Source organism: Acartia tonsa, chromosome 15 (genome assembly GCF_053477335.1).
Source record: "Acartia tonsa isolate MP-2025a chromosome 15, ASM5347733v1, whole genome shotgun sequence".
Lineage (NCBI taxonomy): Eukaryota > Metazoa > Arthropoda > Copepoda > Calanoida > Acartiidae > Acartia > Acartia tonsa.
Window position 1 is genome coordinate 8,515,744 of NC_137274.1, and position 27,286 is coordinate 8,543,029.

At 30.7% G+C, this 27,286-nt stretch overlaps 4 protein-coding genes across 5 annotated transcripts in view; 2 read left to right on the forward strand and 2 right to left on the reverse strand.

Annotated features, from left to right (window-relative positions):
- LOC145306744 (OCIA domain-containing protein 1-like) overlaps positions 1 to 27,286 on the reverse strand; it is a 369,294-nt gene that overhangs the window by 299,547 nt on the left and 42,461 nt on the right. The gene's annotated exons all lie outside the window — the stretch shown is intronic.
- Positions 2,020 to 9,278, forward strand: LOC145307594 (zinc metalloproteinase nas-14-like). Its single transcript, XM_080150048.1, has 8 exons — positions 2,020 to 2,068; positions 2,390 to 2,450; positions 2,899 to 2,970; positions 4,319 to 4,386; positions 5,148 to 5,234; positions 5,339 to 5,395; positions 7,330 to 7,387; positions 9,173 to 9,278. Exons 1-8 carry the CDS (start codon positions 2,020 to 2,022, stop codon positions 9,276 to 9,278), a joined length of 558 nt encoding a protein of 185 aa, XP_080006174.1.
- Positions 9,896 to 13,359, forward strand: LOC145307456 (uncharacterized). Its single transcript, XM_080149900.1, has 7 exons — positions 9,896 to 10,023; positions 10,101 to 10,172; positions 10,481 to 10,535; positions 10,758 to 10,832; positions 11,714 to 11,782; positions 11,917 to 11,958; positions 12,731 to 13,359. The coding sequence occupies exons 1-7, from the start codon at positions 9,916 to 9,918 to the stop codon at positions 12,874 to 12,876; spliced, it is 567 nt and encodes a 188-aa protein (XP_080006026.1). The 5' UTR covers positions 9,896 to 9,915; the 3' UTR covers positions 12,877 to 13,359.
- Positions 16,235 to 27,286, reverse strand: part of LOC145306743 (uncharacterized) — a 53,514-nt gene continuing 42,462 nt past the window's right edge. The window contains exons 2-14 of one of the 2 annotated variants that reach the window (XM_080149034.1): positions 26,415 to 26,479; positions 25,303 to 25,367; positions 24,240 to 24,317; positions 23,466 to 23,528; positions 21,646 to 21,713; positions 20,962 to 20,989; positions 20,347 to 20,409; positions 20,151 to 20,210; positions 19,602 to 19,636; positions 18,992 to 19,085; positions 18,070 to 18,158; positions 17,408 to 17,502; positions 16,236 to 16,870 (exon numbers count right to left, since the gene is read on the reverse strand). In XM_080149034.1, the coding sequence (XP_080005160.1) occupies positions 16,802 to 16,870; positions 17,408 to 17,502; positions 18,070 to 18,158; positions 18,992 to 19,085; positions 19,602 to 19,636; positions 20,151 to 20,210; positions 20,347 to 20,409; positions 20,962 to 20,989; positions 21,646 to 21,713; positions 23,466 to 23,528; positions 24,240 to 24,317; positions 25,303 to 25,367; positions 26,415 to 26,477 (870 nt within the window). In that variant the 5' untranslated portion in view covers positions 26,478 to 26,479 and the 3' untranslated portion in view covers positions 16,236 to 16,801. Of the gene's footprint in view, positions 16,871 to 17,407; positions 17,503 to 18,069; positions 18,159 to 18,991; positions 19,086 to 19,601; positions 19,637 to 20,150; positions 20,211 to 20,346; positions 20,410 to 20,961; positions 20,990 to 21,645; positions 21,714 to 23,465; positions 23,529 to 24,239; positions 24,318 to 25,302; positions 25,368 to 26,414; positions 26,480 to 27,286 lie in introns of both variants that reach the window. The other variant, XM_080149035.1, reaches the window with a different exon arrangement.

Sequence of the window (27,286 nt, forward strand, 5' to 3'; positions counted from 1 at the left end):
CTGTAGAAAGGAAGAAATTAAAAAAAATAATAAATCCTTGAGACAGATAAACAAGAATGACAACTTCTCTTATTATCAGGGCTCATAATTTTGGAAAATAATCTTTTAGGTCATTTATTTTCTTTACAAAGAATACAATTGAATTGTTTGTTGATATATGTAGAGGTAAAGTAAGTTATATTTGTTATTATATAATAGCTAAAAAGAGTGTGTGTTGTATCTATTTATAAGATTAGGAAAAGTTGTCTAGAGAGAAAGTGATGATTTCCCACAAAGTGTCTGTCGAGAACTGAACCCCCCAACCCCCCTAATTTTAATATAAATCCAATATTAGGGGGAGGGTAAAATTTTTTTATGCATGCCTAGCCTAGTTATATTGCCTTAATGCCCTAACCCTGCGGGGCTACTTAGTACTCCATTGACCTAATGAAATAAAAAAATGAATATCTACTCCTTTTTTTCAAAACAGGGGGGGGGGGGGGCGGGGTGATGATCCCCATACCAAGATAAGGGAAAATGTGAAGAAAGGAAGAAAGTACTTTATCACAAGCAGAAAATTTATACAATATAAACATTCTATATCTAAACATTGTGAGAATATTTTCATTAAATATTAAGAAAACACTTTGTCAAATAATGGGGAAGGAATCGACACTTGCTAACTTTAACATTTACAGTTTTAGGACAGGTTAAAATGGAATATATAATTAGATTTCTTCCTAATGTATTTTGAAGTAAAAGGACAATTCTTTTCACGAAATGTTTTGTTTATAATAAAGGTTTTACCTAATATTTCTTTTATCATTATCTAAGGAACTAAAAGGATGTTTGGCTGTTTGATTGTTTCTTTGTATTGAAAGATCTTGCTGATATGATTGTCCTTTCCAGAGTAGCTTCTCATAGGTCCTGGGAAGGTTTATATATTGGGGCAGGGTACCACCTCCCTCCTATGAGAAATCGCCCCAAGAAAAATGCTCCTCCCCCAAATAAAAAAAAATTGTATAATAAAATTTTAAATAGGGGGTTGTCAACTTCCCCTCCACCAACATTTTTTTCTTTTCTTTTTAAATCTAAAATAAAACAAGGATGACAACATCTATAAGAAGTGAAGCACAAACAAATGTGGATGGGAATACGTACAAGAAGATTTAAAGTGTATTTATTAAAATCAAGAATAGATTTATTGGAGAAAATAAACACAAAACCTTGTTTTATTTTGTATGATGAAGACGGTTAAAGTAAATTACATACTAGATGCACATAACAATGGGAAAAAATATTTTGAAACTGTTAATGCAAGAAAGTTTTAAGATTGGACGAAAAATACCAAAGATATGGAGAAAAATCTGAAAAATATAAAAATAGCCAAAAACCTGCAAAAAGGCAATCTGACTGTCATTGTTGTTTTTATCAAACGATAGGAAATTTAATTTTGATATCTATAACTGAAAAAATATTGCAATTCGGACCATAAACACCTAAGATATGGGAAAAATCTGAAAAATATAAAAATAGCCAAAAACCTGCAATGAGGCAGTCTGGAATATTACAAAGTACAGCTGCAGCTGTAAACATTTATGCTTTGAGATTTCAAATATAAAATTTATATAAAAATAAACATTTCATGAAATAATTTTTCTTCTATCCTAACAAAAATAGGATGATTACCGCCATTTATTTAAGTTAAAAAATAACCTAAAAACAAAGGTTCTTAAATAAAAGGGTGAAAGAAGCAAAATATGACTATGACTGACTTTATCAAATAGGTGACATGCACAAAAATATTTAACTTTCAAGTTCTAATAGAAATTAAGATAATAAAGTGGGCATTCAATTCTCCCCCCCCCCCCTCTACCACCCAACCGATAAATGTGCAGACTTTTGATTGATAATGAATAAAAAATCTTGAAAGACAAAGAAAATTGAGGCAATCCTGGTGGATATATACAATCATAAACTATTACACATTGAAAACTTATTTATTGTCAATTACACATACTAGTTTTTATTACAGATAAAATGACCAAAGAAAAGATATTAGTTCTACTATTCTTCATCAACTTAGCAGGTACTTTAGGAAAATAATTTTGTTTAGTTAGTAGCCAAGGCTTAAACAAGTTCCAAGAAAATATTGAGTTTTATAAAACATATTTAAATTTTACAATATCATCAACACATATCCGCTGGAACATTAACAATGAAAAAATTCTACAAATAATTTGTCCCTCAAACATATGTACCTAAAGATGAATAAAGGGATATATAAACAGAAAATGAAGTTACTTATTATTACAATCTAATTAGTTATATTGTTGCTCTGTCCTCCTTCAAATACACAACCCCTAGATGTTACTGGCATAGCTGCTAGTACTTCTACAATATTTTACAGGTGCAACAAATCTGGATTATGATGAAACAGATGAATATTTAACTGGTTTCAACTTTATCAGGTCAATTCTTTCCTTTTCTTCCTTTTACAGTATGTCAAAAAATAATTTTAATCAAAAAAAACTTTTTGTCCATAAAAGAAAACTTTGTTTTCCGGTTTTGGGAATCAACCAGATTACCAAATCATTTTTAAAAAAAGCATTATTAGATAATTACTTCTCCATGTTGTTTTCAAGTAAAAAAAAGGTTTTGATTTAACCTAAATTCTATATGAATACATCACCTTACACACCTTTTCAATACTGTGAGCTCTAAAATGTACTCCTGTTATAAGAGATATTAAAAAGCATCTGTGTATTTTTACAGAGAATATGGACCTAAAATCATTTTTTTCACACTCCTTCTATTTTTTTGTATTCTGTTGCAATATAAAACTGATGTAAATAATGTAACTTCTTAAGAAGCACATCTAAATAGATTTTAGATTAACTTACTCAATAAAAAACTTAGAGAAAGTAACAAACTATGGAAAGATGGCACCATACCTTACAAATTTCGTGATGACCGCTATAGTGGCAGAAGGTAAATCTTATTTGTCACCCCTGAAAGTATTTAGGGGGAAAAAATGTTTTTTTTTACAAATGATTAAAAAATATTATATTTTATAGCTTGATAATTCTTAGCATAACCTTACTCTTGCTTTGCTACAATGCAAATTCTAGCCTTATTACTTATTTCTGGGAGTTTTGCTTAACTACTTTAAACATTTGGGAATAAGATAAGATAAGATTTATTTTTCTCAATAGGTACAACATATTTTTTATTAATTGATGTACAATATATAAGTTACTATGCAGGATCTTTGATCTTTGATTCTTCGTAGTTTGATTTCCATTTGGAGCACAATAATAGCATAATATCAAGATTACAAAGGTACCCAGCATGGAATTGACTGAACTTCGTCTCCACCTAGCCAAGTCAAATTCAAAGCTTAATATTAAAATGATATTTTACAAACAGAATTCCATGCGACATTGTACCAGATGGATGGCATAACCCTTTAAGGGTTGTTGAGCCACTGATGTACTTTAGCCCTTGCCAAGCCAGTGCAATGTCCAGTATATATCAAATATGAATCTTAATAATGGATGATAAATAATACAATATATCTTGCTGTGTGTGCAGACATCCTACTACCATTTGTTGCAACTCCTCCAAGCACAAGGTCGGAACAATTAGGGAACCGAAGCCTTCGTGAGAAGTCGCTATTCCCATTGTGATCCGTCGGCAACCTTGCTTGACAAGTTCCTTTATAACAAATTGTTTAATCAAGTGTGAATCATTGCCGAAATAAGGGTATATTCACACTGTATGACTTCAGGATAACCGTATATGTCCTGATAACACTGGTCAAATCCTTAAATCCTCCGAAAAAAAAACTCAGTAATACATAGGAAATGGAACTTTAAGTAACGAATTTTAAGTAACGATTATTGAGTACCGGTTAATAAACAGCTATTGATAAATGACGATTGAATGCCAATTGATTGATAAACAAGGAGTAAGGGTGATAGTAATTTCGATTCCTACGGAATCTGCTTTTATGTTTTGAGAAAGGACATGAATCCTTTGATGTGTCGTGGTGCGATTCCTCCGGAATCTGATTTAATATTTTGAGAATGGGATACAATATCCCTCAATGTATATGGGTTCGATTCCTCCAGAATCTGATTTTAGTATTTTGATTTATGTATTTTATTATAATAATAATAGGTCAAAAGTTACTCTTCAAGAAGAAAATATTGCTGGAATGATTAAGCCAAACATTTTATGAAATTAGTATTTAGCAATTCTCAACTGCAGCCACTATCAGCCTCACTCCCTGTCACCCATAGCAGATAATTATTAAGATTTAGCAATCATATTTTAGTTATAGTGAAGAAGAGAAAGCAATGGTTAGAAAACAAATGGAAGAAATGGAAACACAACTTGGAACAGGTGATAAATTGTTAAAAAAATTTGTGTATTCATAGTGAGGATTTTCTCATACAATTGGAATCCATTTTAGCATTTTAACAACACGTCTATGATGTAACTATTAAATGTATATTTTTTTTAAATATGCATTTCTCTAAGCTGTTTTCATAGATAGCTTGTGAAATTTTGTGTGAATAGTCATGTAATCTTATCACAAGTTACAAAGTCTTTATGTATGTCTGCTATACTGTGCTTTAGATAGTTATTATGTTAGAGAAGTATCACTTTACATGGTTTTCAAAAATAGATGTAAAACTTTGAGTAAATATTTTCATAAACACTTAGCATATACACTTAAACTACCTTAATGGGAATAGGGTTGAATAGCAGCTGCAACAATTACATTTTCCCATAAATGTAGCTGACCAACAGAAGACAGATGAACAGGAATAGTTATTTCTAGTATCGTATTATAAACGGCTTTCTGCGGATATAGAATGTACAATTATAAGATTAAAACTAGTGTTTTTAGCCCCAAGGTGCCGAAGTCACCAGCTAAACCAACTAGTTTTAATCTTATGATTGTACATTTCTATATTCGTAGAAAACTGGATATAATACGATGCTAGACATAGTTTTTTCGTATTCATGAGAACCGGTTCCTATCCACCGGATTCAAATGAATACGAGAAAAATATATACATATTTTTAAAATTATATTTAATCATCTTTACCAAAAAATAATATGATTAATGCCAGCTAATTTTTTAAAACATTATTAGGATGTATTAACTTTGTTGAGGATGAAAATTGCACCAATTGTCTTCATTTGGTCAAGAGGTTTATTGATAGATGTGAAGCTACAATAGGTATATTTAGACTATGACATTTATCACATTTAAAATACAATATTTCTACACTATTACTACTAAATATGGTTCTTAATTTAGTCATAATTGTTTTACATCTTTAGGGAACACAACAGAACCATATATGAATCTTGAAAGTCCAGAATGTTTTGAAAATAATGGTGAATACATTTTTATATTCAAAGCCAGTTCTAAAATGCGTATTCTCCTTCACTATGTCTTTAACTAATTATGTAACTATGTGTGACTGTCTAATATTTGTAATACATGTTATGAGTTGTAAATAAATTATTGTTTATAAAAATAATAATAACCCTTAAAAGTATGATCCATTTTCGCACTGGTTGGTGGGGCACACTATCATCTAAGCTCATATTAGAACTAGAGGCCAAAAAAGTTTGTGTATGTCCTCTGTTTGATAAGGAATTTCTGAATTAAGTCAGTTAAAATCATTCTTCACCCTTTCATTTCACAACCATTGTTTTTAGTTTTTTTTTTCAAATTTTAAAAGATAAATAAACCCAGAACCACTTCATTATGCAATCTACATTTTCCTGGATATTTTGTCTACGGTAGTCCATAAGTGTACAGCTTTACAGTACATTGTTTCTATTTGTTAAAGCAACACGTATGATAAAAGAAAAAGATTCTTTTTAAAGTAAAATGCTTATATTTCAATCAAAACCTATATTTTTTGATTTTTTACTGGTCCACTTCATTATGCAAATCAAACAAAAATCAATGGGAAAACGTTTGTTTTGCACTTTTTTCCACTTTTAAAAATTGATTCTGATGAAATAAATTTTTTAAGGGATTTATGCATTAATTATATTGAAAAAAAAGTTTAAGGTAGATTTTAATGATTTTTCTAAATAAGAAATAATGAACACAGTAATAGTGTCTGACTGATTATGACGTAACAAAAAAAAATAGCCAATGAGAGGCCACTATTAATTTTACCATTGGTCAATAACAGCCCCTCATTGGCTAATTTTTTTTGTTAAGTCATAATCAGTCCGACACTATTACTGTGTTCAGAAATAATTGAAAAAAAGAAATTCTATCCCTATCACTTTAGAGGACAGCTGCTGACCCCCAGTCTTATGGATGAACCTAAATACATGTTAAAGATAAAAATTACCCTGAAAATTACACAATAATGTTTTTTTTAAGTGTTAAAAAAAATCCATTTTAAAATCTTGATTTTGAGGATGATGGCCTTTAAGATGCTCTTACTGGTGGTGAAGGTTATCTAAGTACATGACCATTACAACAACTTGTCTATTAACCTATGTACCATTTTTTGTAGTCATAGCAGCCTCCAGTGGAGCCTCTCGACATGAAATATAACCACTATCTAAAAACTACATTATTTACTTTATGAATTTTAGTAATTAAAATTGCAATTTTTTTCTTTTTTAATATTGCTTGGCTCAAGGCTGCTATGACTATAAAAATTGGACCATAGTTCAATATATAAGTTTTCATCATGGGCATGCATTTTGATAACATTTAGCTCACCATCACCACCAGTAAGAGCATCTTAAAGGCCATCATCCTCAAAATCAAGATTTTAAAATGGATTTTTTTAACACATCAAAAAACATTTTTGTATACTTTTCAGGCTAATTTTTATTTTTAACATGTGTTTAGCTTCATCCATAAGACTGGGGGTCAGCAGCTGTCCTCTAAAGTGATAGGGATAGAATTTCTTTTTTTCAATTATTAAAATCTACCTTAAACTTTTTTTCATTATAATTAATGCATAAATCCCTTAAAAAATTGTTATTTTATCAGAATCAATTTTTAAAAGTGGAGAAAAAAGCAAAACAAACGATTTCCCATTGATTTTCTTTTGATTTGCATAATGAAGTGGATCGGTAAAAAATATAAAAATATAGATTTTGATTGAAATATAAGCATTTTACTTTGAACAGAATCTTTTTCTTTTATAATACACGTTGCTTTAACAAATAAAAACAATGTACTGTAAAGCTGTACACTTATGGACTACTGTAGACAAAATATCAAGGAAAATGTAGATTGCATAATAAAGTGGTTCTGGGTTTACTAATGGTTAGAACTCTTATTCTAGGCTTAGTAATATTTCACGAGCTAGGACATGTCCTTGGTATGGCACATGAACATATAAGGTAACACCATTTGTATTAGGAATTAAACACTTTACTAAGGTGGCTTTAAAAAGGCATTAGAAATCTTAACTTTGCAAATTAGTTAGAGTTTAGTTAGAATTATAAAGAAAAACCTTAAAAAAAGTAAAACACTGCCTTTCTTTTATTGAAGCAGGAAAATTTTGTCAAATATTTAGATAAAAACTGTAAATAAAATGAATTTTTTCTAAAATAGTCAACAAAAGGCCTAATGAGTTTAGGATTTTTATTCATTTACTTATCATATCAATTAAACTCTATTACATAGAATAAAGCATAAAAATAAATTATAGTTCTGATTTTAAAACATTTCGAAGGTATTTTAATACCTTTTCCTGATTTATTTTTCAAAACATCATGCTATAAAATGTTATTGATTTTTAAAGGTATGTAATAAAATGTATTTAAATTCATTTAACATTTTGCTTTTAATGGAGAAAATCGGTATTCCTAAACATTTTTAAAAATTATTTTATTAAATTTTCATCACTTAAATTGCATGTTTGATGAAATTTTTATTATTTCTTATTTTGAATTGTCAAACAATTTTATAATTGTGAAAAAAAGGGAAAAATATTCTTCTCTCAAAAAAAGACCAAAACATTAACATATGTAATAAGTTTTTTTTCTTTTTGGCTAAATTTTGAGTAATTATTGATATTTTTTTGTAAAATTGATTTTATAAAAAAAGTTTAAAACTTGATTTAGGTAGTGTTGCAAAAAAAGGTTGCAAACATTTTCAATTTTCTAGCAAATACAATTTTTTCAGATTTAAAGGACGCCTGCAAGAAATACCACGCTTTAACTGCTGAAAGATTGCCACAAGTAGACAAAATACCCAAAATTTAAAGCCTTCAGCTTCAATAACAAAAAAGTTCTAGGTATTTCAAAATAGCATTTTATGTACAATCAAAATTTTGAATGATTTCCAATGCTCATAAAAGAACAAATAATATCAAATTACCTGGCCTAGACACAAAATTATAACCTTATCTTTGTCAGAAACTTAGATTGCTGGGTACTGATTACATTTTTACAATAAAAACACTACATTTCATAGTCAAAATCAATGAAAAAATTTGATTAAATTGCATTTGTGAACGAAAATCATAGTGAGAACAAAGGGGGAAACTAATACAAGCTCAGCTGTGATTGGTTGCTTAGCTGTTTCAGCCATCTGATTGGCTACAGTACACTTGATACAACGCAAGTTAAATTTAATTTTTTTAATGATTTTGACTATAAAAATGGGTATTTTTATTGTAAAAATATAAACTAAATAAATTGTAAAAATAAAACCTAAATTTATGACAAAAATAAGCTTTTAATTTTGTTTCTAGGCCACATAGTTTAATTTAAAAATTTCTAACATTAGCATTAAAATTCTTTCAAAATTTTCATTGTGCAAAAAATGTCATTTTAAAATGCCTAGAACTTTTTTGTTATAGAAGCTGAAAGCTTCAAATTTGGGGTATTGGGTCTACTTCTGGTAGTCTTTCAGCAGTTAAAGCGTGGTATTTCTTGCAGACTTCCTTGTGTATATAGCAAAGGGTGTTATCTTACGTACTAACAGATACAAATGTCATTTGGCCTATCACTAAAAAAAAACTTTTTTTGTTGGGGGGGAGGGGGGGTACAGTGTCAAGTTAAGTAATCAAGATTTTATATATTACCATACATAAGAAATGATTTTAAAAGATTAAATGCAAGTGATCAGTTTGTTCTTAAATCTAGAAATTGATTTTCTAAAAGCCTTGTTTTCTATAGGAATGACAGAGACGAATATGTTGATATAGATGAAGATTTGTTAGAACCTTATGCTAAAATAGCTTTCAGGAAGAAGCCTCAGTTTGGACAGACATATCAGGAATAAAACTATATTTTTTTCTATGTTTTCATTATCAGTATCTACCCACCTCCCCCCCCCCCCCCCCCCTGATATATCAAGATTCAGAATGAAGATAAGGGGCTAGAATTTTTGGTGTTATCCTCTTAGGAATCCCCCCCCCCCCCCGACTAAATGACTGGGTTAGGTTAGGCTAGGTTAGGTTATATGGCTAGTGGGCCGAGCGCCCGCGGCCAGGCAGGCCAGGGGGCCGTTTTTGCCTGGGGGGGGGGGGGGGGGTATAAAAATTGTCAAATTTTGAGAAAAATTTCCTAAGAGGATAATACCGAATTTTTGTGTGATTCATTTGTTTTATAAAGAATTTATAAAAAGTTTATGTATAAACCTAAAAGAGAAGTAATGTTGATTTTTAAGGCTAGCTGAACTGTTTTTTTTTCAATATTTCTACTCTTTGGCAGGACTTGCATTATACCAAAAACCTGAAATTGACTATGGAATCAAATTATATATAAGTTTGTACTGTACTACACCACCCCCCCCCCCCCACCCGTCTACCCTCACTCTTATATTAATTTAGGATTAATATGTTCCCTCTATCCCTGAAAATAATTGTAAAATTCATATAGTCCAATAAATTAAGGCTCCATATGACTTTAAAAGTATAATGCACTACCCTCTGAAAAAGGGTTGCATTGGAAATTCAACATGTATGAAGATTAAAACTACATATAGCCTTGCACTGAATGAGTCAAATATCCTGAAAAATTATCCAGTAAGTTAAATTTCTAAACATTTCACATTTTATAAAATTAATGTTAGTAAAAGCCAATAAATGGTTTATTTATTTAGGCAAAACTGTCTCCCACTGATATTTATAAGATATCTGCAGCATACAATTGTAGTATTGATCATAAAGTTGTGGTAAGTCATCTTTTGTTTAAAACATGGACTTTAATGTCTAGATTAGCAACAAAATGTAATATCATTTTGGAAAATAGTAGAGTATTTAATTAAGTTTGTTAAACTGATATTAAATACAATTCAATTACATCAATAGGAGAAATATTCTGAAACTAAAACAAAATAAATATTTGTTAAATAATTGTTGCAGGGCAATCATCAACATTTATCTTACCTAAAATACAACAAAACCTGCTACTTTGTTTACTTTCTATAGTCCAATAATTTTTTTTCATCTTTATTCAATTCTAACCTGTTTAAATATTCAGGCAGAGTATGTACATTATGCTGTAAAAATAGCCATTGCTAAAAATAATGAAAAAGGTGAATTTATAATAAAAAAAACCCGTAGAAAAGATATCAATCATAAATTCCCTTTCTTAACCCTGTAAATAGTGGTCCCTGTCTATCAAATAAATAAGCAGCATGAGTAACTTAAAGTAAGCTTGGGTAAGAGCCAGAAGAATACAAGAAACATAATTTTAATACTTTTTTTAAAATTTATTCATTGTTCATTTTAAAATTTTATTTCTTGCTTTTTTAAAGATTGTACATTAACAAATACAATTGACACTTCAACAGCTGAATCTTCAACTACTGCCTCAACAACTGATAAAACAAGTAATAATTTTTTTTATATTGGTGTGTTGATAAACATGAAGAAAGGCAAGCAGTCTATGATTCACTTCTTTTACTAAGTATTATTGATAAATACTTGTAAGATCAGCCGCTCAGCCCTACATTAATATATTGGGAGGGTGGGAAAAACAAGCCTTTCCCTAATACCTCTATTATATATAGCTAAACTATTTCTTTCCTTCATTTAAAGAATTTTAAGTATTAGGCATGTTTAGTTTTAGGTAGTTTTATCGAAAAATTTCAAATGCATGAAGTATTCAAGGCAGCTAGAGCTGAAGCAGCTGCCAGTGGTTGACATGAAGAATAAAAAAATTAAAATTAAATCAATAATATTCTTGTATTAATTTATAAAAACTATTGAAATTCTGAAAGAAAGGAATAATTTCACCCTAAAAATTTTTTTTGATTTAAAAGTTACTTGTTCCACAGCCACTTTTTCAAAACTTTAGCTCTAAAAATCAATGTTAATTGAAATGGATAAAGAACAAGAACATATGCATCTTTTTTTATAATTCATCAAGAAATATATGTTGTAAGCTTTTTGTGGGTCAAGTTGTAGGTGTTTAGGTCAATTCTAGGTTCCAGGTAGGATCCTGCAAGTCCTGATCCTCCAGCTACTTTAAATGGCCACTGTGAACAAATATTTTTCATAGATACTTCAAATTTGAAAGCTAAGCTTTTCTAATGTATACATGGTTCATTACAGTTTCATTTAAATCAACCGCCAGCACAGCATACCTTTGGATATGCTGGCTGGCAACTTCCATTTTTTGTCATTCCCCAACTGAGGGAGAGCTGCTGTACTTGGCAACTGTTCCCCAGCTGTATCAGTCAAAATTCATATTTTGAGATTTTTGTTATAGATTCACAAGGAAAAGCTAACAGACAAACAAAATATTTGGATATGATAAAAATCTTCAACAGTTATAAAGGTATTTATAATAGAAAATAGATAATTTCATAAATTATTAATCCAACTGCAATCAGTGTTGTGTGCAATTGTGAATGTTTTTAAAATTTTTCTAGGGTTAAAAAGAATTATAATTATTCAAGTTATTTATTTCAGCTGTATGTGATGCAAAAGGGTACACTATACATATAAATACAGGTAAACTTATTCTTTATTTGTTTCAATTAGTCATCTTTGAGTAACTGTTTACTGTACCTGGATAGAACCACATATATAATCAGATCAAACAGAAATAGAATTAATAATTAACAATTAAAGATTAAATTTTAGCTTTTTAAAAGAAAACAAGGTTGACAACATCCATTAGTAGCGAAGCACAAAATCTATTATGAAATAGACAAACAAACAAAGCAGATTATCTGTTATCATAACAAAGAAAAGAAAGAGAGATATGCAAATAAATATGCAAAATCTTAAAATCATGAAACCTTAAAAAATGAAGGTTTAAGTCTGAAAGGTTTAAAAAGAAAAGAAGCTAAAAAGTTGCTTTGTAGCAGTCACACTACCATAGATTTTTCACACCAAACTATGGAGCATAAAGAAGAGAATTGATGCTTTATACTTAATTAAATATGCTCCATATTATTGGGAATGTTGACAAGAATTTTAGCCTTCTTTCATTCACAGGAACTAAGAAAATCAATTTTGAAAACTAAAAAATAAATCCCATATTCCCCATAGCATTAAAAAGTACAATAATTACAACATAAAACATTAAAATGTTTTAATTTTGAATGAATTGTATTGATCATGATAAAACATAAACTCATCTATAAAATTATTTTAATTATTACACCCTAGTTCTTGGTTTTTTGTTTATAATTCATAAATTTGTTGTGTTTAATCTTAGAATATTTCCCTTTTCAGTTTATTTAATTTTTATTATTAATAAATTCTATAATATTTTCAGGACATTGTTACAAAGTGTTAAAAACAAGGAGAACTTGGTATGAAGCAAAGTCTGAATGTGAGGCCCAGGGTGCAGAACTTGCTTCAATACGGTCAAGTCAGGAGTGGCAATTTGTAAAAGGTTTGTTACAACTCTTTAGAATATAAAGAAAAGACTATATGCCTGAAAGAATTATGGTTGAGGAAAGGTGAAATTTGTCATCCCATTATCTGGTTAAAGGAAAGCCCCACATGGTTAGGGGACTGAAAGTGGCCTTATCAGAATTTAATCTTAATGTGGTTTTAGGCTATATTTCTACCTCAATTTTACCTCTTTGAATACAGAGCCACTAGATACAATGGGCGGAGCCGCTAGTATGAAATAATTGAATGACATGGTAAAAATAAATGATAACATCCATAAAAGTGAAGCTAAAAATCATGGTAGGACAAACAAACATTAATTAAGTATTTTTCCAACTAATAATGAAAGGTAACTTACAAATTATCTTATTATACAAAGTTACAAGATTTTAGGACACAGTTGCCATTATGAAACAAAATAATGAAATTGTATCAAAAAAGATGATAATTCATAAAAGAATGAAGCTCTAATATCATGGTAGGACAAACAACCATAAGCGCTTCTAGAGTGGCAGAATTTAAAAAGAATATATTTCTATATATTTAAACAAAACTGTATGAAAAGTTACAAAATTTCAAAAATTAGCAAAACTAGATAATTATTTTATTCAAAAAGTTCTTAGACATACCTAACTCTTAAAGGAATAACCATGACAAGTTTGAAATTGATAGAAAAAATATATCTTGCCTAAATTAACAATACGATTATCCATAAATACCAACCAATAAAATTGAAACTGCAAATAGAACTAGTATCATGTTTATCTACATGTTATATTATTATTTAGAAAATATACTAAGAGAAGTTGATATTTACGTATGGCTTGGTGGTACAGATAAACAACAGGAAAACTTTTGGTTTTGGACAGATGGATCTCCAGGTATTAACTGTTTGGTAGTTAGTAGTGACAAATAGATAAATAGAAGTTAATAAATAGGGTTATTTTTTTGTAGTTCCGTAAAGTTGGATGCAAAATCTAGTCAAATGCATTCATTAGGTCAAACTGTTCTTAATTTTGATCAAATGCATAGTATAATTAAACGCAAACTCAAAAACAGTTAAAAAACCTAATAAGTGGATATGACTGAAAGCTTACATCAAACTTTATGAAATTACACAAAAAAATACCCTCTTTTTTTTGGCTTTTCTCAAAATATTTTAGTGTTAAACAGTCTTTTATAAGTAAAAGTGATATGGGTACTTTCAATCAAAATGGTGGTTGGGCACTGACACCCCCTCCTTGATTATTGCAAAAATCCCATCTATAAAGATTTTTTACCTACCCCATTTCTGTTTTTAGTATATTTCTAGATAAAAGTATAAAGCAGGGTATTTTGTGTGAAAGCATTGTTGATGTTTTAGGTTGATTTATTTATTAATATTTTGGTAATAATTGAATTTCTTACTTTATAATTTAGTTAGTTTTAATGACTGGAAAAGCTGGGCTCCACGTACCAACCCTGAATGGAACTGTATTGCAGTAAGTTGATTTTTTATAATCTTAGTACCTGAAGAGTAGAATAAGAATTAATTTTAAAAATATTGATCCATGCCAGAAAATCCTAATATAATAGTAAAATTAAGGTAATTTTTTAAAAGAATTTTGGTTTGATTGTTATTTTCAGGATTTCTCTGTCTAGGATCAATATTTTTATAATGAATTTTCATCTTTGTTCTACTTTTCAAGAAAAATTCGGTTAGATGAGAGCATTGGTGAAAATTTTATTTTTTTTCATTTCTGTAGGTTAATGTATCATTTACAAAACAAAACAAAAATCATTGGCTTTAGTGATTTCTAAATTGACAGAATGATTTGGAAATGCATTCTCTTATATCCATCATTACAAAATGCAATAAATTACAGAATAAAAATCATACATATATATGCATTATATTATAGTGTAATACATTTTCATATTACAGTATAATTATTTAATACATTATCGTTTCAAATACAATAAAGACATGATTGAATGCTAGCTTTTCAAATTTTAGGCCTATTCTGGGTACAGTTGGCGATGGTTTGACACTAACTGCTCTCATAAATGCTATGCTATGTGTAAGATACAAGGTAATTATATAGATACTCATAATAAAAGGTCCCTGGGTAAAAATATTTTAAAGACAAAGTGTAATAAATAAAAGGGGGTAAGGAAGCAAATAATGAGTAAATTTTACAATAGTAGGAATTTTTATATAAAAAATATCAGGTTCTCCATATTATAATAAAAACTTCTATTTTACCAAAAGAAGCTGCACTAACTTTTTAGCCCTCTAGCTCAACTAGGAGATGTCTAAATATGATAAGGTGCTCCCCCCCCCCCACCAATTGATGAAGAACTTGTATGTAAATGTTTTTAAAAGTTTAAGATATATTTTTAAAAGCAAAGCGTTTCTATTACTGTGGTTGGATCGTCTATCCGTCTGGAACTAATAGCTTTTTTCGTTAATTTAGGCATGTTAAAATTGTCCTATCGATTTCAAAATTAAGTAGTTAGGTACAATTTCGAAAGCATATCAACTCTATAATCATTACCAGAATGTCTGTACGTCCATTTTATACATGTTGATTTATGAGATAAAATTAGTCCATTCGTCTGAATTTTGGAATACTGACTCCTAGGTCGTCAAAGTACACTGTTATAAGCAAAGCATCTATGTATTAAAGTCCTAAAAATGTATGTATGTCCTCAAACAGTATCTTGTATTTAAACAGTTTTTTGACAAATTTACTTTCAATTTTGTTGTGACTTTTTAAAATTCATATTCTTATTATTCAGTTCTGACACTCTACAAGTGTTAATGTTTGTTTGTCCTACCGTTTCAGAGCTTTACTTTTATTGATGTTGTCATCCTTGTTTGCATTAAAATTTAAATCCTGATTAATATAGTAAAAATGTTCCACACTAAAAAGACTTATGTCGCACGTTTAAAATTTCAATCTTTTTTACTTTTTAGCATGATGAATTGAATGATGATGACTTTGGTAATGATATGGAGAAAATATTTTTTTGTAATCTTTTTTTCGTTTTTTTTTATAAAATAAATTATTTTCGGCTTCAAATTTTGACTCTATTTATTTAAAGATATAGGATGTTTACCTGTCCGATTGTCTGAACTTTAGGATTTTAGAAGCTTAACATAGGTGAGATGGTTTGAGGCTATTATTCTGCGCCATTCATATCACTTTGCCTCACATGCTAGGTGCACGGCTGCTAGTATATGGTAACACATAAAAAATAAAGCTTGAATATCATATGTACTTCATACAAAGCAAATCTTCATCAAAGTTAATCATTGTTATACTGTAATATTATTAGCTTAGTGTTTCTTCATCACCTACAGAATAACCATATACATGTTTATCATTTAGACAAAATTGTTTTGGTGGGAAAACTTTAGATATACACAATACATGCATAGGTAATGTAATATTAAGATTGGATATGAGGATAAGTAACATCCAACCAACAACCAACCCTTTTGATTGCATGATCTTTGTCTGAGAAGTCCTAACTGTGCTTGGTAAGGAGTTGCACTTAATGAGTTGAATTAAAAATAGCAAATCAAAAAGTTTGATAGGAAAACCACATCTGTATAATATAGTAATTTAAATGGGATTTAAACTAGGTTGGGTGTTTTTTAAATGAAAAGCTTTTCTATAATTAGGGTCAGTCTGTCTTTCCTTAACGGTTAGCTCTTTTTGTTAGTTTAGGCATGTTAAAATTGTCCTCTTGATTTAAAACTTTCCATTATGATTCCTATAACAGTTAGGTAGGAATTAGTAAATTAAAGATTAGCTTCCCTACTAAAAAACATGTGTGTTTATAGTTTTTAATTCAAAGTTATTTTGTAAAAACCCAATCTTATGAATCAGAATTTATTCAATTCAGGTTATTTCATTGATTTCCAACTCATATTCTATGGAGCTGTGTTGGATGTAGATTTCTAATCATTCTTCCTATCTCCATGATTATAGCCAAGTTTACACTCCTTCTTACAGATGAATGGTAATCCTCCTGTGATTCAAATTATGCTTTACTAGTCTCTAGAGGCGTGTAATAGTTATTTATCGCATAACCGCGGTTATAAAAATGTACAGTTATAAAAATAAAATCAGTTTTTGCAGCCCAAAAACAGGTTTCAATCTTATGATTATAATTTTTAAATACATAGTAAACTACTTTACATAATTTTTTCAGTATGGCTGAGAACTGGTTCTAATTAAGCGGATATTGATTGGTTTTGAAGCAATATTGGTAAATATTTATATATGTGGTAATATGTTTTCACATGTGAAAATTCATCTTAACAAGTAGGGAAATTTTTATACCTGTGAGGATATGCTTGAATATTTGGGAAAAATTAAACATGTGGAAAATGTTAAAATGCTGGAAAATATTTGAACATGTGTAAAAATATTTATAAATGTGGAATATGTTTGCACGCCCAGAAAACTATCTCAACTTGTAGGAAGATATTTATACGTGTAGGGATTTGTTTGAATTTTTGAAGTGTGGGAAAATAATGAAGAGCATGAGAAATATAAAGCATTCCTGAGGTTCCAGTTGTCCAGTTTGTGTTCATATCATATAGCTCTCCAAATATGGGATCTGCAGGTTTATCCAAATGGTCCAAACGCATGCAAACTAGATTAGGAGGACAGGTTAATTTATTAATATTAGGGATATTGAAGGATAAGACAATGAATGATAAAATTTAACATTACTTGTGTAGATTAATATTATGGTGGAAAACTTAGAAAATAGTTTGTACCAACCAATCAAACATTAATAAAAGTAAGATTTTAGACCAACAAATAATAGACCCAGTTTGGGTACCAAATTTAATCAAATTTTATTTTATATTACCTTCATATTCAAAATCATCATGTATATAAATATTATAACTAGACTGGGTAATTTAGATTTTATTATTACCTTCAGATTCAAAATAATCATGTATATAAATATTATAACTAGGCTGGGTAATTTAGATTTTATCATTACCTTCAGATTCAAAATCATCATGTATATAAATTTTATAACTAGACTGTGTAATTTAGATTTTATTATTACCTTCAGATTCAAAATCATCATGTATATAAATATTATAACTAGACTGTGTAATTTAGATTTTATTATTACCTTCAGATTCAAAATAATCATGTATATAAATATTATAACTAGGCTGGGTAATTTAGATTTTATTATTACCTTCAGATTCAAAATCAACTTGTTCGCCAGTGTCATATCCATCATTTGGCTCCCAGCGAGCCTTGTTTTCTGGTTTTGCTAAGGTTTTACTGAATAGGATATTTTTATAGAGCTTCTACTTTTAAAAAAAATTTGTCTTTTAGTCCACCTTTAAAACAACCCCTTGATTGCATAACCCTTTTTATTTTTGAGAAGTTCTAAAACTTCATTACTATGTAGTGCAAGGAAATGTTGAGGAATCGTAATGAATAACACAATTGACAGTAAATTTATTTATACCAACAATTGTAATAAACAAAATTTCCACTTTATCAGTTTAATTTATTGGTGGGGAGATTGGATACCAAAAGTTGTGAATCCTGTCCAAGAATATTTGAATTCTCAAAGTTTTAAATCCAACAAATTATAGAACATGATTAATTTATTTGTTGAGGACTTTGGTCACTAACAGTTCTGAAGCCTACACAATTATAGAACATGATTAATTTATTGGTTGGAGACTTTGGTCACTAACAGTTCTGAAGCCTACACAAGAACATTTAAATTATAGAACATGATTATTTTATTGGTTGGAGACTTTGGTCACTAACAATTCTGAAGCCTACACAAGAACATTTAAATTAGAGAACATGATTAATTTATTGGTTGAGGACTTTGGACACTAACAATTCTGAAGCCTACACAAGAACATTTAAATTTATTGGTTGGAGACTTTGGTCACTAACAGTTCTGAAGCCTACACAAGAACAATTAAATTTCTCAAGTTTCTAAGAGAACATATTTACAAAAACCTTGGGTACTATTAAAATACAATCCAATGTCACCCCCCCCCCTTTCTGCATGCACAAAAACCTTAGGTACTATTCAAATACAATCCAATGTAACCCCCCCCCCTTTCTGCATGCACAAAAAATAGACTCACTTATTTCTTTGATGCCAGAATAGTTTCCAATCTGTGATGGGAGTACCATCCAACCATCTCCATGCTGTTGCCATCTGATCTTCAGCCTCATCAACTAGTTGGCAACATGACTCAAATTAGCCGCGACTAAACATGTAGCGCATCTGCTTGTTGTCAGGGAGGTAATAGATTCAAATCTTGACACCGCATCATAACTAAAGACATTAAAAATAGTTCTACTGCTACTATGTCTGGTGCGCTACATTAATAGATAGAGTAAGGGAGAATGCATTTGCCCAAAACAGACACACTCTAAATCAGCCAATAGTATTTTTCAACAGTGGAAGATCAATATGGTCATGTTATTAGTTGTATGTGTACAGATTTTTGCTGTAAATTTTTTAATTTGGAGTTTTTTAAAGCAAAGCTTTTCTATAATAAGAACCAATCCATCAATAACAGTTAGCTCTTTCTTTAATTTAGACATGTTAGAATTGTCCTATTGATTTTTAAGTTTGCATTTTGTTTTCTCTGTTTTCCTCTTTTTCTGTTTTTCTGAAGAATCCCTAACATTAACTCTAAGCTAATTCTCTTCAATAACAGCCAAGAAAATAATATTGAGAAATGTTTCCTGTGCCAGTCCAATTCTGATAGTTTCCCTGCATCCTGAATATACAATTCAATTTTAAAACAAAGAAATATTTTTTCTCATAATCACATAATATTCCCCAAAAATCACATTGTTATTCCAATGTTTTTCCTATTTTACATGTTTTTGCCAGGGGGAATTTGTCTGGGAGATGTGCAAAGAAGACCAGAAAATACACCCCTCTTGATCCAGAATCAAGGGTGTTGTAGCTTTAAGGGGGTGTACTCAGACAACAAAGGTGTCAGATGGGTTGGATACACCCCCTTGTTGTCCATCCATCCACTGAAAAGTCAAAAAAGCATCCCTGAATAAGTAAATTGATTTGCAATACACATCCCTTCGCAGGCCTTACACTTACCAACTTGATATTTATTCAAAATAGTCTACCATTTGTGCTCATCAGGGCTCTGTGTTTAAGGGTAGAGGAGATGTCCACCATTGTTTGGTACCATTTTTAACATGTTTAGTATGAAGAAGTAGTGTCAAGACTTAAGCCTGATACCTCATGAATTCTTCAAATAGATTACTAACCTGATAAGACCAATTTGAACACAAACATACTTGTAATTTGTGAAGGAGTTTATCAAACCCCTAACAATTATACAAATTATATGATAGGCCAATACACAGACTAATTGATTAATGGCAGGCCAATATACATTACTATTGTATAAAAATCATCAGAAGTTTAAAGACCATAGGACAATTACATTACAATTATGATTACCTTAACCAATCAAGTTCTTGTTTAGAATTAATTGAAGTCAGCTGAGCACCATATTCCACACAACTATGCAGCAAAATATTTAGTAGCCTCTAGGGGCATTCAACTAAAGGGGGTGAGGGTCTTTATTACAATTAATCAAAATGTATCCAAACAAATGTCTTATGATAACGTTTTCTTATTTGTTGGCTTAGCAACTTTATTGAATTCTGTTTCAACCAATAATTGTAATCTACATAAAGGGATAATTTCATTGGGGATGTACATCAATTCTTAGTCAGAGATCTAAAGGGATAGAACAATGGCTGATAAATTGATGTACATCCACATACACAAAACTACTCCTTCTGTAGATTGCAATTAGTGGTTAAAACATTTGGATGCTCAACTTAATAAACAAACCAATCATCAATCATTAAAAGTTTCCAATGTTTTTCAATCAACTAATAAGAAAATATTATTATCAAACTTTGGGGACGATTAATAAATGTCTCCATCCTCCCTTCCCTAAAGTACTTATATAGATATGTCTTTCTATCTATACATTTTTTTTTCAGAAAAGTCTCTCAATAAAATGTATCTCAGTAAAATTTTCTGTACTTCCATAAATATTTATTCCTGGCTTGTGCTTTATAAAATCCAAGGGTCCCTTTTAAATCATCTTTTAAATATTAATAAATAATATTAAAACAAGGATGATAACATCCATAAAAGCAAAGCTCTGAAATGGTAGGAATTTCCAACATTAACACTTGTAGAGTGTTTAAACTGAATATGCAAAATATGAATGTATAAAATCTAAACAAAATTGTAAGTAAATTTGTTTAAAAACTGCTTCAATTCTGGTAATGACTATAGAGTCTTATTGTTAATGACGTACCTAATTATAGAAATGCTTTGCTTTCAACAAGGATGATAACATACACTAAAGTAAAGCAAACAGAATCAGACAGTTGGATAAAATAATTTTTTTAGTTGGTTACTCAAGAAGTTCAAGAAAATAGGCAAATTAAAAAAAACTTTTGGACGAAGTATCCCGAATGATATGAATGTCATATTAGAATAATGTATTACAAGTTTTGCAGTATGGCTTCAAAACTGATTAATATCCACTAAATAAGAACCATATTTCAGCCATACTGATAAATCATGAATAGCAAAAGTTACAGAAAAATAATGAAATAATCATAAAAATGATAACCAGTTTTCTCTGCCCCCGGACTAACAATAACCTTTTGTTTTAATATCCGCAAAAAGCTTTCCATAATACCACGCAATAAATAACTATTAAAAAGATGAATTTCCCTTTTGCATATTTGTGCCTATCAATCAGATACCAATAATCAGTCTCCTCTCTGTGGGACCAAGTTCTGAATATTTCAACATTTTCATTTATAGTTCTATCCTTTAGTAATAGGATGTATGTCTGTCTGTCGGTTAACACTCAACCAATAAGTTTTTCCCGTATAATGCTAGCTTCAGTTTTCTTGATATGGTTCTCCTTTAGTAAGCCAGCTTTTGTCTGCCTCCGAACTGGAATTAGACTGAAGAGGGTGCTCTGTTTACCAAAATATATTTGAAAATAGGAACTGTGAAGAAAATTAGTTCTATTCTTTAGTAACAGTAGGTATGTGTGTGTGCGTGTACTAAATCATCTTGTTAACCACTCAACCAATATGGTTCTCCTTTACAAAGCCAACTAGAGTTTGTCTCCAAACTGCCATTAGACTGAAGAGGTTGCTATGTTGAAAAATAATGCTGTTATACTTTCTCATTTAAACAACATTATGCTAAATCTTATATAGAGATTTTACTAAAGTAACAGGATGTCTAAATATCTTGTGTTTAGCAAAGGATCTTGCTAACTGCTGAACTGATATGTTTCTCATTTAAAGTAAAACTTCTCATAGGTCCAGAGAAGATTTACAATAGATTTGGAAAGGGAAAAATCAACCCTCCTAAGAAAAAATACCCATCACTAAATTTTTTATAGAAATTCAAATTTTAGTGCCTCTAGGTTTGTATATCCTTATACTAAAGTAACAGGATGTTTGTGTGTTTGTTTGTCTGTTTGTACCAAAGGATCTCGCTAACCGCTGAACCGATCGGGTTCTCCTTAACAGGGTAGCTTCTCATAGGTCCCAGGAAGGTTTATAACTATTTTGGGGGAGGGTACCACCACCCTCCCAAGAGAAATCGCCCCTAGAAAAAAATAACCCCTCGCAAATAGGAGACTTTAACGAAACATAAACCCTTATTTCTCTAATTAGATATTTGAAATAAAAAAAGGCATTCAAAGTGACACTAGAGGCCTCTAGGGGCGTAGCCGCTAGTATACATTATACTAGCAGCTACGCCTTAAAGTGGGGAAGGGAGAAGTTGTAGTTTTAAAAAGAAACAAGAAGTCAAGGGGCGATTTCTCTTTTGAGATACCATCCTCCAAAATAGTAATAGTAATAGTAAAGATTTAGATAAAAAAAATCTAAAAGAACCCCTTAACATATGTTAGGCTTTTCTTATATAGAGAATTTTTTTAGTTCACTAGTTAACAAATACTTAAAAATAGTTAAAAACCTTCATTGTAAAGGAAAAACATGTATGTTCAGCGTTTCAAGATCCTGCGCTACAGACAACATAAAAGCTTACTACTTTATACAATTGTATTACCGGGTCATGCAAGCCATCCATTGTAATCAATTGACACTGGTCGGTTGTCATTACTTTTATGTATACTTTATAAGATGATAAACCCGCGATCCTGGCTCAACACGTAGCGCATCTGTTCATCGCTGGGAAGGTGATAGTCTCAAATCCTGGGATAACACCGCGTCACAACTAAAGACGTTTAAAAATGGTTCCTACTGCTGCTACCTCTGGGGCACAACATAAATAAGATTAGGGGGAATGCCTTGGCCAATAAACAGGACTTATCATACAAAGTTCATGCAATCAAAATCTTAATCTAATATCTTTGGGTGTCAGAGTATCATTACACATGGATGATGCTCTGGATTCTCTAGATGATCACTTAAATCAAAGGAGAATCCCGCCCTTATGAGGTAATTGTAATTATAAGATGATAAGTAGCATAGGTGGTGTTGTTAATAGTGTAAAGAGATTACTCAGTCATGCAGGCTCTCCATTTAACAGCTCTGGGACAAGCATCTTCTGCTTCTAGCATAGCCCTGCAAAATCAGATATAGATAGATAGATAGATAGATAGATAGATAGATAGATAGATAGATAGATAGATAGATAGATAGATAGATAGATGGATTGATAGATAGATAGATAGATAGATAGATAGATAGATAGATAGATAGATAGAAAGAGAGACAGACAGACAGCCCTGCACAATATGATGGGTCGATTTTGGACATTTTTATTACGGTGGGTTGTCGATTTGAATGCCTTTTGTGATTTTCACATTAGTACACATTGGCAAGGGTTACTGGGCTAATTCAAAACCCTGCGAAAATTGAAAGAGGTTTTTTAATCCAAAAACAACGGGCGCGCGAGGGTTATAAAAAGTGCCAACGCCCTTATAAAACCAATAATTGAAATTCCTTCAAACACAGACATGTTGCATATCAAAATGACCGCAATGTGTCCAAAATCAACACACCCTACCGCGCATTGAGATATAGTCGTCATTTCACACAAAGTGCCTGTTAAACACTTATAAGCCCCCCCCCCCCCCCATTGTATATTGTATAACTCCTATTGTAAGTCCTTTAAGTTGAAATGACTTTAAAAGTTATCATAATTTTTTGTTTTAAAGTTTAATTTTTTTACTTTTTTTAAAATCTAGAATAAAAAGAATTGGGTTGTCAAATTCAACCCTTCCCCCCTCCCTCTAGGGGCATAGTCGCATATATGATATACATCCCACTTACCATTGACTTTTTTGTTTCTTGTATTTTCTAAGGGCATTCTTACATCTGGTCCCAATCTTTCTATCTTTTACATTTGGCCTTATAATAGAGGTACAATATAAATGGATATTATGACAGGATGAAAATATCGTCAATTAAGGTAATTTCTCGTATTCATTTGAATCCGGTGGATAGGAACCGGTTCTCATGAATACGAAAAAACTATGTCTAGCATCGTATTATATCCAGTTTTCTACGAATATAGAAATGTACAATCATAAGATTAAAACTATTTTTTTTAGCCGGTGCCTTCGGCACCACCGGGCTAAAAAAAATAGTTTTAATCTTATAATTGTACATTCTATATCCGCGGAAAGCCGTTTATAATACGATACAAGAAATAACTATTACTGGTCAGTTTGTTCATCTATCAGGAGGGAAGGGGGTAAAGGGAGTGTATGGTGGATCGTTGTTTTAGCCTGCTAAAAGTACACAGAAACCGTTCAGAATTTGTCTTATTCAAAGTGAAGCCCAGTGAGGTATATTAGACTTATCAGACTTACGACTTATAGAGTAGATTCTTACTTTAAATTAATACCAATTGTATCAAAAGAATAATTCTTTATTAAGGTTACAAAATAATGAACAAACACAGATAATAAAATGTAGATTAAGATTGAAGAAGCAGCCCTGCACTTAGGCGGCCACAGCTCAATGCTACAAGGCGGATGTCTGGTTGAAATAACAGCCACTCACAAAGGGTTGAGGTCTTGATACTGGAAGGACTGGCTATATCAAAACATAAATATAAACTAAACTCAAGATGTAGTGGAGAGAAGCAGGCTTGCTGGCAGGTTTACTGGTGGAGAGAAGCAGGCTTGCTGGCAGGCTTACTGGTGGCCGCTGCGGGAGTCACAGGGAAAGGGATTGATATACTTGACTATACCACACCAGATATTTTGATATTCACGGATAATTGTCTGTAATGCAATTCTTAGCATGATTTTTCAGTTCTTATTTTTAGAACCGGTTCTAACCCAGCGGATATAAATCGGTTTGGAAGCCATACTGAAAAAAAACTTACCAGTACTTATATTGAGTTCCACAGTCTGTCTCAGTGAAGGTTCTGCACTTGGTCCACTCGGTCTTCTAGATAGATAGATAGATAGATAGTTAGATATATAGATATATAGATAGATAGATAGATAGATAGATATATAGATATATAGATATATAGATAGATAGATAGATAGATAGATAGATAGATAGATAGATAGATAGATAGATATAAAGATAGATATATAGATAGATACACTGACAGACAGACAAAAAGAAAAACAGAGAGAAATACAGACAGACACAAAGACAAACGCACAAACAGACAGCAGATAAACAGAAACACAGACAAAAAGACAGATAGACAGACACACAGACAGACAGATAAACAGGCAGACACACAGACAGATAGATAAACAGACAGACAGACATTTAGTAACACAGATAAATAGATAGATATATAGACAGACAGACACACACACACATATATATATATATATATAGATAGATAGATAGATAGATTTATTGATAGAGATATAGATAGATATATATATAGACAGACATAAAGACAGACAAACAGACACATGGACAGAAACACATACAGACACACATATATACATACAGACAGATAGACAAATAGATAGACAGTTGGACAGAAAGAGGGAAGACAGACAGATATACAAATAGACATATACATATACAGACAGATAGAGAGACAGACAGATATACAGACAAATAGGTAGGCAGACATACCTACATACAGACAGATAAACTGACACACAGACAAACATACACACGGATAGACAGACACACAGACCTACCGACAGACAGACAGATAGACACACAGACAGAAAGAAAGACAAACACACATCCAGACAGACACACAAATAGACACACAGACAGACAGACAGATAGACACACAGACCTAGAGACAGACAGATAAACAGACAGACAGGACAGATAGACAGAAAGACAAACAGACACACGGACAGAAACACATACAGACACACATATAGACATACAGACAGATAGACAGACAGACAGACAAAGGGACAGACAGACAGATAAATATACAGACAGACAGACAAAGGGACAGACAGACAGAGGGACAGACAGATAGACAGCCAGATATATACATACTTGAAGGTCAGCTAGATAAACTTGAGATAAAATCAGAAACAATAATTTTAAAATTCTGAACATGATATCTTAAACAGAATATGATTAATATATTTTCCAGTATGGATTCCAAAACTATTAATATCCGCTGAATTAGAACCAGTTCTCAGCCATACGGAAAAATCATAGATAACACAGTATTACAATTTTAAATTTTTTTAAAAGAAGGCGTCTTAACTTTTTTGCTTTTTATTTAGAATAGCTAGTTGGTGCTTTTAGTAAGTAATAAATGTAAAATTTTCCAGAGAATTCAGATATGCAATCGTTTTTTTTAGACCTCTTATTTTTGAAGTAATTTAAGTTTTTTTTAAAAATTATTAAGTCGGTTTTAAGGTACTAAAACGCAACAAAATAAAAGAAGAAAATTGCCAGTATGAACAAAAATAGTAAGATCTTTAATTTGACACCTTACTTTTAAAATTCTGTTGAGTAATTATTGAAATAGTCTACTTTTTTAACCTCGGTTTAATAAAAACTTTAAACCTAAATATTTTCTCAAACAGACATAAAAAATATGGGTTCAAATATACCTTTAGAATCAGAAAAATATTACGAATCCATTCTAAGCAAAATTGAAAAAGTTTTATAAAATTATAATAAAAAATATAAGTTTTTTTTAAGAATCATAATTTTTGGCTTTAAAGGGTTGACTTGAACAAAACTTGAACAAAACCTAAACAAATGTACATACACTGTAACAGATATTTTTTAAAGACACACAGAAAACTGTCCCGAATTTGTATTAATTTTGAGGAACAAGACTCCAGTTACGTCATACTTTTCTTTCCCGAAAAAAGGAAGGGGGAAAGAAAAAAAAGGGAAGTGGGGAAGAA